The sequence below is a fragment of the Schistocerca piceifrons genome, chromosome 11 (genome assembly GCF_021461385.2).
Source record: "Schistocerca piceifrons isolate TAMUIC-IGC-003096 chromosome 11, iqSchPice1.1, whole genome shotgun sequence".
In the NCBI taxonomy this organism is placed as follows: domain Eukaryota; kingdom Metazoa; phylum Arthropoda; class Insecta; order Orthoptera; family Acrididae; genus Schistocerca; species Schistocerca piceifrons.
Window position 1 is genome coordinate 18616631 of NC_060148.1, and position 11491 is coordinate 18628121.

Genomic DNA, 11491 nt, shown 5'->3' on the forward strand with positions numbered 1-11491 from the left:
TCTGGCTGATTCCGTCACACTCTCTTGTAATCTACATAAGACTTCCAGAGAATGGTGGGTCACTGTTTGTGCTGGAGGAACAAACTCCTTGTGGGCAATTTCACTGACATCAAAAACACAGAACAACATTGTTTTCACTTTGGACATGCTTACTCGTGTCATCGTGATATTAAGATTTTTCTGCTGGCTCCACACTTGCTTTGACTCCTCGATTCCGTATTGTACCTGTAGCACTGATTCTCATTCCCGATCACAATTATTTTAGGAAAATTTGGATAGTTTTGCACTTCTCTCATCAAGCTGTGGCAAACATTGAAGCGGTTTTCTCTTCAGGCATCAGTGAGGAAGTGAGTCACCAATTCTGCAGACACCCGTCTTATGTACAAATCTTCGATTAAAATTTGCTGGACTGTGCTCCACGACACCTTTCTTTCCTCAGAAATTTGGTCAATCGTCCAATGATGACCATCAATTGCTCATAGCAATGTTTTCATCATCTCTTGACATCCTATTACAACCATGGCACGCAGTACGTTTCCAGTAGATATGTTACCTCAGTTGAAATGAGAAAACTACTTCTAGAGAAGTGATTTCCCCGAAGTACCATCATTAAAAGGGCTTACCAAAGCATCCCAATAGTCTCTGCTGCGGTTTTCTCTAACAGACAACAAAATTTCACACTAATTATTTTCTACTTGTTTACCACATCATTAAATGCTAGAAGGTAGAAATAGGAATGCAAGCAACAGAACAGAAGAAACATACCAGTGAACTGACCGATACCAACTTACTGAGCACCATGGGAGGCTACGAAGTATCACTACCTAGTGGTACAATATGTAATTACAAAGCATTGACACGGAACCACTTGATTGATGTTATTTTTGGGTTCCCTCTCAAAGTTTCATATGCCGCTATACTTTATCAGTGTGTAAACTCAGGTTAGCCAGTAATGCTGCTATACACTTGGTCATTAAATAGAATTTTAACACTAACAGAACTGTTAACAGTTTTGACTATCGACATTTATATTTAGAGTTAATAGATGGTGTTAGTGAATAAAAATCAAGTATTTAAACGAAAATTTGTTTTACTCAGATACCTTCCATCACATTAAATTATAGACAAAATGCACACTTAAGGATATATGCCAAAGGTTGTAGTTCAACATTTAATTCACATAGGAAAAATTAAGCATGGGTCTTAAACACGGGACCTGCCAAAATTAGTTTTCTGCATAAGGAAAAGTAACCCTGAACAGAGGATTTTGTAGGATGTTTGCTTCCCACATGAGATGTACTGTGAAACACCACCTTCTGACATTACTTTCAGTTCTAAAAATATGAAGTAATTCTGTGTAACCCCAAAATATCCTTCCCCACACTGGAACATACTGTCAACCTTCACACACTGCTTGCTAATCAATTGGGTTTATATAACTCAACTGGTGTAGTTAAGGATTTTGTGATTTTCCACTGCGGCAGTATAATTCCATGGAAAATAATAAACCTCTACATTCATCTGCTGCCGTTGGATAAGCAGCTGCAGCAGCAAGTCGTATACCCTTAGCTCACTTATTTGTTACATAGTTTAATTCTTAATTTCTTTGCGTGTTTTTGGTACTTGCATTGTTTAATTCATAAATTTCGGGTGTATTATAGTATTTGAGAGTATAGCATCACGTTTTAGTACCTGAATAGAGTAAAATTGCGTAGTCTCTTTCCGCCGCCGAGCAGTGTGTCAGCAGTGCGCAAGTAGCAATATTACTGCATCTATTAGGCAATCTTGTATTTTAATAACCGTTTAAATTTTGTGTCTAATTGTTTGTGCTCTCTGTAGATTAGTTCAGACGTTTTTTGCACAACAGTTTCTAGCATGGATAGGGACTGCAACTGCTGTGTTTGGATGCAGGCTGAGTTGGCATCCCTTCACTCCCAGCTTCAGGCAGTGTTGGCTTCGGTCTCACAGCTTGAGGCTGTTGCCAATGGGTATCACTGTGGGAGTCCGGATGGGGGTTTGTCGGGGATGGCCAGCTCATCCCACGCATCCCCCGATCGGACTACGACTGTGGCTGCCCAGGATACTGCCCACATTGAGGCTGATCCCTCACCTGCAGTAGAGTGGGAGGTCGTCTCGAGGTGTGGCAAGGGGCGAAAGACATTCCAGAGGGCTGAACAGGCCTCCTTTCCAGTTTGACGAACCGGTTTCAGGCCCTATCTCTGGCTGATAGTGACCTTCGGCCGTACATGGCTGCTTGTCCTGTTCCAGAGGTTGCCCCCTCAGTCTGCAAGATCCAGGCGGTCGCAGAGGGTGGGCTTACTGGTAGTTGGGAGCTCCAACGTCAGGCACGTAATGGGGCCCCCTTAGGGATATGGCAGCAAGAGAGGGGAAGAAAACCAACGTGCACTCCGTGTGCATACCGGGGGGAGTCATTCCAGATGTGGAAAGGGTCCTTCCGGATGCCATGAAGGGTACAGGGTGCACCCATCTGCAGGTGGTTGCTCATGTCGGCACCAATGATGTGTGTCGCTATGGATCAGAGGAAATCCTCTCTGGCTTCCGGCAGCTACCTGATTTGGTGAAGACTGCCAGTCTCGCTAGCGGGATGAAAGCAGAGCTCACCATCTGCAGCATCGTCGACAGGACTGACTGCGGACCTTTGGTACAGAGCCGAGTGGAGGGTCTGAATCAGAGGCTGAGACGGTTCTGCGACCGTATGGGCTGCAGATTCCTTGACTTGCGCCATAGGGTGGTGGGGTTTCGGGTTCTGCTGGACAGGTCAGGAGTCCACTACACGCAACAAGCGGCTACACGGGTAGCAGGGGTTGTGTGGCGTGGGTTGGGCGGTTTTTTTAGGTTAGATGGCCTCGGGCTAGAACAGAAAGGGCAACAGCCTCAACGGGTGCAGGGCAAAGTCAGGACATGCGGGGACCAAGCAGCAATCTGTATTGTAATTGTAAACTGTCGAAGCTGCATTGGTAAAGTACCGGAACTTCAAGTGTTGATAGAAAGCACCGAAGCTGAAATCGTTATAGGTACAGAAAGCTGACTGAAGCCAGAGATAAATTCTGCCGAAATTTTTACAAAGGCATAGACAGTGTTTAGAAAGGATAGATTGCATGCAACCGGTGGTGGAGTGTTCGTCGCTGTTAGTAGTAGTTTACCCTGTAGTGAAGTAGAAGTGGATAGTTCCTGTTAATTATTATGGGTGGAGGTTACACTCAACAACCAAGCTAAGTTAATAGTTGGCTCCTTTTACCGACCTCCAGACTCAGCAGCATTAGTGGCAGAACAACTGAGAGAAAATTTGGAATCCACTTCACATAAATTTTCTCAGCATGTTATAGTCTTAGGTGGAGATTTCAATTTACCAGATATAAACTGGAACACTCAGATGTTTAGGACGGGTGGCAGGGACAGAGCATCGAGTGACATTATACTGAGTGCACTTTCCGAAAATTACCTCGAGCAATTAAACAGAGAACCGACTCGTGGAGATAACATCTTGGACCTACTGGTGACAAACAGACCCGAACTTTTCGACTTTGTAAGTGCAGAACAGGGAATCAGTGATCATAAGGCCGTTGCAGCATCCCTGAATATGGAAGTTAATGGGAATATAAAAAAAGGGAGGAAGGTTTATCTGTTTAGCAAGAGTAATAGAAGGCAGATTTCAGGATACCTAGCAGATGAAAACGAAAATTTCTGTTCCGACACTGACAATGTTGAGTGTTTATGGAAAAAGTTCAAGGCAATCGTAAAATGCGTTTTAGACAGATATGTGCCGAGTAAAACTGTGAGGGACGGGAAAAACCCACCGTGGTTCAACAACAAAGTTAGGGAACTACTGCGAAAGCAAAGAGAGCTCCACTCCAAGTTTAAACGCAGCCAAAGCCTCTCAGACAAACAGAAGCTAAATGATGTCAACGTTAGCGTAAGGAGGGCTATGCGTGAAGTGTTCAGTGAATTCGAAAGTAAAATTCTATGTACCGACTTGACAGAAAATTCTAGGAAGTTCTGGTCTGATGTTAAATCAGTAAGTGGCTCGAAACAGCATATCCAGACACTCCGGGATGATGATGGCATTGAAACAGAGGATGACGCGCGTAAAGCTGAAATACTAAACACCTCTTTCCAAAGCTGTTTCACAGAGGAAGACCGCATTGCATTTCCTTCTCTAAATCTTCACACAAACGAAAAAATGGCTGCCATCTAAGTAAGTGTCCAAGGAATAGAAAAGCAACCGGAATCGCTCAACAGAGTGGACCTGACATGATACCAATTCGATTCTACACAGAATACGCGAAAGAACTTTCCCCCCCTTCTAACAGCCGTGTACCGCAAGTCTCTAGAGGAACCGAAGGTTCCAAATGATTGGAAAAGAGCACAGGTAGTCCCAGTCTTCAAGAAGGGTCGTCGAGCAGATGCACAAAACTATAGACCTATATCTATGACGTCGATCTGTTGTAGAATTTTAGAACATGTTTTTTTGCTCGCATATCATGTCGTTTTTGGAAACCCAGAATCTACTCTGTAGGAATCAACAGATTCCGGAAACAGCGATCGTGTGAGACCCAACTCGCTTTATTTGTTCGTGAGACCCAGAAAATATTATATACAGGCTCCCAGGTAGATGCCATTTTCTTGACTTCCGGAAGGTGTTCGATACAGTTCCGCACTGTCGCCCAATAAAGTAAGAGCCTACGGAATATCAGACCAGCTGTGTGGCTGGATTGAAGAATTTTTAGCAAACAGAACACAGCATGTTTCTCTCAATGGACAGACGTCTACAGACAAAGTAACCTCTGGCGTGCCGCAGGTGAGTGTTATGGGACCATTGCTTTTCACAATATATATAAATGACCTAGTAGATAGTGTCTGAAGTTCCATGCGGCTTTTCGCGGATGATGCTGTAGTATACAGCAAAGTTGCGGCATTAGAAAATTGTAGCGAAATGCAGGAAGATCTGCAGCGGATAGGCACTTGGTGCAGGGAGTGGCAACTGACCCTTAATTTAGACAAATGTAATGTATTGCGAATACATAGAAAGAAGGATCCTTTATTGTATGATTATATGATAGCGGAACAAACACTGGTAGCAGTTATTTCTGTAAAATATCTGGGAGTATGCGTGCGGAACGATTTGAAGTGGAATGATCATATAAAATTGATTATTGGTAAGGCGGGTGCCAGGTTGAGATTCATTGGGAGAGTCCTTAGAAAATGTAGTCCATCAACAAAGGAGGTGGCTTACAAAACACTCGTTCGACCTACACTTGAGTATTTCTCATAAGTGTGGGATCCGTACCAGATCGGGTTGACGGAGGAGATAGAGAAGATTCAAAGAAGAGCAGCGCGTTTCGTCACAGGGTTATTTGGTAAGCGTGATAGCGTTACAGAGATGTTTAGCAAACTCGAGTGGCAGACTCTGCGAGAGAGGCGTTCTGCATTGCGGTGTAGCTTGCTCGCCAGGTTTCGAGAGGGTGCGTTTCTGGATGAGGTATCGAATATATTGCTTCCCCCTACTTATACCTCCCGAGGAGATCACGAATGTAAAATTAGAGAGATTCGAGCGCGCACGGAGGCTTTCAGATAGTCGTTCATCCCGCGAACCATATGCGTCTGGAACATAAAAGGGAGGTAATGACAGTGGCACGTAAAGTGCCCTCCACCACACACTGTTGGGTGGCTTGCAGAATATAAATGTAGATGTAGATGTAGACCACAGCGCCACAAAAGAACACTCCGTGGAGAACCGAATGCAGGAATCTGCAGAGAACGGAAACATGGCTGAACTGGTGAAGATCCTGGCACAGGGAATACACGTCGACAGCCAGTGTGATAATGGCTACAACGCATTGTGCGGGGGGGGGGGGGGGGGGGGGGAGGGGATGGCGGGGTGAAGGCTGGTGACAGCGTGCATCGTGGCCGTCAACTACCTGCTGGAGTCGGGTGCCGATGCCAGTGTAAGGAACGACTGACAACGGATAGCCCTCCCCGTGGCAGCAGGATACAGCTGAGAAGGTGCTGCAACAGTGCTACCATCCGCAAGATGGCACAGTTACTGGTAGCTGCCAACAAATATGACCTCCCTCTACTGAAGGATGCTCTTGAGGACCAGTCGGTCCAGAATTTGACCGTAGAAAATGTGGCAGAGCGTGCGGTGCTGGCCTCGAGGTGATCTCCCAGGATCCTCCGGAGGCCTGGAAAGTGGAGGGCTGGAGAGAGGGAGTGGCCAGCTGCCATCCACAGCTAATGGCAGAAATCTCGCAGTTGGTTGAAGCAAAAATGAGGTTAATAAGATTTTACTTTCCTCTGTCTTTATAAGTAGCACCTACAAAGTACTGAGCTTTCTCTCAAAACACTTTCCAAAGGAATGATTTGAGACAACTAGTAAGCCTCCTTCCATCCATATTTTGCTAGTGTAAACCTAACACAATTCACAATCACGACTTTCGATATGCATATTCTGTAAGGAAACACTCCACGAGCATTTTTGTGCTTTGAAGATATAATGAATCATTGATATCCTTTTGTTGTATTTTTGAATGCAATGTTGCGGACTACGGTCAGCTTTTGTCATAATTTAATGCCCATTTGGGATATAAACTTAGACTAGACTGGTAACACAGCACAATTGTGCTGAGTTTTTTATTTCTTTCTTGTAGAGAGAGTGATATTCTTAATCTGATTGCTGTGGGCACTAAGTATATATTGCATGTGCACTGTTTCCCATTTTAATGTTTTAACTGAATGTAGTGATTTAAAATGATGTAAAATTGGTCATAGAAAACCTTGTGTACAAATTCAGTATGCTGTGCTGGCAGTTAAGAGGGCTGGCTACTTCAATATGAAAAATTCTTACATGCCTCAGAATAACTCAATCCCATCCACCATGCTATATACAAACAGACTCACTGAATTACTCCATACTTCTCTATAAATTAAAGAGATATAGGATCAGCAGGAGACCTCTTATTTGACAAACAGGAAGCAAAGAGTTTTCACAACATCTAACGCTGCAAATTACTCATCAAAATGAGAAACTACCACTAGGTGTCCCCCAGGGCTCTGTTTTGGGACCAATTCTCTCCCTGTTTTATGTAAAGTCATTTACCCTTGGACATCAATGCAAAGTCAGTCCTATTTGCAGATGATACTTTAGTGCTGATTAAAAAAAAAAGCTCTGCAATTAAATGGTCTGAAACTAAATATTACAAAAACACAACTCACAGTTCTAAACAAAAAGTAAGCTAAGTGAGATCTATGTCCTACATAAAAATGAGAAGACAGAACCAGCAAGCACAGTGAAATTCTTCAGACAAAAACTTGAGCTGGCAGCCACACTCAGAATATTTAGTTAACAAACCAAATAGCCTTTCTTTTGCAATTGGAAAGTTACATGATGTAAGAGACACGGACAGACAAAAAATTTTGTACTATAGTTGCTTCGAATGTCATCAGATGTGGCATAATTTTTTGGGGTAATTCAATTTACATGGTAAGGATATTAAAACTTCAAAGAAAAATCATTAGGAAAGAGTGTGCTGCACATCCGAGAACCTCTTGTCGCCTATTATTTAAAAAGCAAAATATATTATCTGTACCATCACTATACATTCTTGAACTTCTAATTTTCCTGCACATTAAACCTGAACTTTTCAAAGACTTTCACTTCAAACATTTACACAACTAGGCAATAACATTTTATGCTCCCACCCACACCTATTAAAGCTAAATTCTATGACTCCTCAACACAAGAGCATGAAAATATACAATAAATTAAAGATCTGTGATATACTGAGCATGGAAATTGGTCATCTACAGAAAAATTTACACGAACTCTTAGTGGAAAGATGTTATTCAGTGGAGGAGTTTATGAATGATGAGGTGATAACTTCAACAGTGCAACTAATCACATGATCTGAATATTGTATGTTATGAGATGAAATAAATCGAATCAGTTACTTGCTATGTGTTGCTCAGGGAAGAGTGCATATTCTGGATGAACGCCCAAAATAGGTCTTCCTGGACATCTTTTGCTTGCTTTTTGCTGTGCTTCTTATTTAAATCCCTCAAAAGCTGCTCTCACACAATGTGTTCCCAAACCATTGTGAAGAAACAGTTTGAAAGTTCCACAACCATTCAAATATCACAGGAGGATGCTAGTCATCGGGCAGCAGTATTAGCACAGTTAGAGAAGGTGGCAGTCGTTGCTTTCTTCTGAGCTTTCACAAATGTTGTGTGTGACAAATATTTGTTTAAAAAGGGAAAAATATTATACCAATAATCATTGTGGTATACTTTGAGAGGTGTATAGTTGACCTAAGAGATCATGATGGAATGAATATTTATGTATAAATTATGTAGTCAGGCAAAGAGTTTGACAGAGAACAAAGACCTGAGTTGAAACAAGGCCCCGGGAGTAGACAACATTCCATTGAACTACTGACGGCCTTGGGAGAGCCAGTCCTGACAAAACTCTACCATCTGGTGAGCAAGATGTATGAGACCGACAAAATACCCTCAGACTTTAAGAAGAATATAGTAATTCCAATCTCAAAGAAAGAAGGTGTTGACAGATGTGTAAATTACCGAACTATCAGTTTAATAAGTCATGGCTGCAAAATACTAACGCGAATTCCTTACAGACGAATGGAGAAACTGGTAGAAGATGACCTCGAAGAAGATCAGTTTGGATTCCGTAGAAATGTTGGAACATGTGAGGCAATGCTGACCCTACGACTTAGAAGAAAAATTAAGGAAAGGCATACCTACGTTTCTAGCATTTGTAGACTTAGAGAAAGCTTTTGACAATGTAGACTCTTTCAAATTCTGAGGGTGGCAGGGGTAAAATACAGGGAGCGAAAGGCTACTTACAATTTGTACAGAAACCAGATGACAGTTGTAAGAGTCAAGAGGCATGAAAGGGAAGCAGTGGTTGGGAAGGGAGTGAGACAGGGTTGTAGCGTACCCCAGGTGTTATTCAATCAGTATATTGAGCAACCAGCAAAGGAAACAAAAGAAAAATTCAGTGTAGGTATTAAAATCCATGGAAAAGAAATAAAAACTTTGAGGTTCACTGATGGCATTGTAATTCTGTCAGAGACAGCAAAGGACTTGGAAGAGCAGTTGAACGCAATGGACAGTGTCTTGAAAGGAGGATATAAGATGAACATCAACAAAAGCAAAACATGGATAATGGAATGTAGTTGAATTAAGTCAGGTGATGCTGAGGGAATTACATTAGGAAAAGAGACAGGTAAACTAACAGATGAGTTTCGTTATTTGGGAACTAAAATAACTGATAGTGGTCGAAGTAGGGAGGATATAAAATGTAGACTGGAAATGGCAAGAAAAGCGTTTCTGAAGAGAAATATGTTAACATCAAGCATTGATGTAAGTGTCAGGAAGTAGTTTCTGAAAATATTTGTATGGAAGTGAAACGTGGACGAGAAATAGTTTGGGGAAGAAGAGAATAGAAGCTTTCGAAATGTGGTGCTACAGAAGAATGCTGAATATTAGATGGGTAGATCACATAACTAATGAGGAGGTATTGAATAGGATTGGGGAGAAGAGGAGTTTGTGGGAGTACTTGACTAGAAGAAGGGACCAGCAGGTGGAACATGTTCTGAGGCATCAAGGGATGACGAATTTTGCATCGGAGGGCAACGTGGAGGGTAAAAATCGTAGAGGGAGACCAAGAGATGAATACACTGAACAGATTCAGAAGGATGTAGGCTGCAGTAGGTACTGGGAGATGATGAAGCTTGCACAGGAGAGAGTAGCATGGAGAGCTGCATCAAACCAGTCTTGGGTCTGAAGACCACCACCACCACCACCACCACCACCACAACAACAACAACAACAACAACAACATGTAGTCAGGTACAACTTGCGTGTGATATGCTGAAGTGCATTGAGAGAGAAATGGTAAATTTGTCACAACTCCTCATATCTTTTTAGTACCTCCCACGTGTGTATTTCTATGTTTCTATAGTTCTATTTATATTATATTATAATTATTATTATTTCCAATTTTGTTATTTAGGTTTAAACATTTAAACATTTGTAATAACAATAAATGTGCAGTGGATGGGTAGCATGAAGGACTAGACCGACAAGCAGTTCGAGGACACGCTGCCGTAACTGGTAGCATAAAGTGCATGTCAGACGGCTGGCTTTGTTTTATGGTACCAGACAGACTGGTGAAATTTAGAGTGCCAATTTCTCAAAAAAGGTTGAGCAGCACTTTTGTACCACAGGAGTTTCTCACATTTATATGTACTAAATTGGTGCAAAAAGTTCAACGAAATCGGTGATCTGTTGGGTTTACGCTTCCTGTGCCAGTTCTAATGCGGTATACCACCCAATGAAGTTTCTTAGAGTTCAAAAAATGTCAAGTAATTCTGTGTGACCTCACAATCTCCTTCCCCATGCTGGAGCAAACTTTCAAATCTTAGTCCAGATTTCTCACCGATTGTGTGGCTTTCTAGCATTCAGTTGGTTTGGTTAATGATTTTGCCATCATCTACTGTGACAAATTTCTGTGAGAAATCATCTCTATGCTTGCCAGTGTCACAAAGGGGGGGACACATGAAGCTGCCAAGTATGGAAACTTGGCTGAACTGTTCGAGATCCTGCAACATGGAATGGACATCAACAGCCGGTGTGAAAATGGCTACACTGCAATTCACAGAAAGGCGAAGTGTGGCGACACCTCAGCTGTAAACTGGCTGCTGGAGTCAGGTGCCAATGTCACTGTGTGGGGTGACTGGCAGCAGACTACCCTCCACGTAGCAGCAGCATACGGCAGACAGGGTGTCGTGATGGTCCTGCTGTTTCACGGTGCGGACAAAGACGCGTGGGACGGCTGTGGGCAGACTGCTTTGCAGATTGCCGCCACATGTGGTGAAGCAGCTGTCGTAAACCTGCTGTTGTGGTTGGGGACAGACCGGTCTGCTGCCGGCTACGGTAAGATGCCTCTGGAGCTAGTCCTGGCATGCAACAGGAGGGCAGTCCTAGATATACTGAGCAGGATTTGTCCCGAGTATCACGGGGCTGTACTACCATTTGCAGACAAAGCAAGTAAAAACATAGTATACTGTGAAATACATGTAATTGAATTATTGAAATATTTACCTCCTCCCCCTTCTTACTTCTCCCTGTACTGGTCACACTTCCACATGTGAAACTTCCTGAACTGCTACCTTCAACATCCTTGAGCTTTCTAAACAGAATTTTTTTACACTTAGTTTGCTGGCAGTAGGTCACATGTTTGACAGGCACAGGATTGCAGAGCTCTTATTGACACTGCTCCAGAGTAGCATTTGTAGTATTTGAACCTCACGATGTAGTAGTTGAACCTCACCATGTTCCAAATACACGTGAACATTTTCGATGACCTTCCAGTGTGGTATACTTTGAAGTCATTTTCCAAAGTCTTTCTCAGATTCTCTTCTGCAGTAGTGTTCAGCATTTCTTAAACACA

At 42.7% G+C, this 11491-nt stretch overlaps 1 protein-coding gene across 1 annotated transcript; it reads left to right on the top strand.

Annotated features, from left to right (window-relative positions):
• The first annotated feature begins 10565 nt into the window (after positions 1-10565).
• LOC124720230 (poly [ADP-ribose] polymerase tankyrase-2-like) lies at positions 10566-11192 on the top strand. Its single transcript, XM_047245550.1, has one exon. The coding sequence runs from the start codon at positions 10566-10568 to the stop codon at positions 11190-11192; it is 627 nt and encodes a 208-aa protein (XP_047101506.1).
• The last annotated feature ends 299 nt before the right edge of the window (positions 11193-11491 follow it).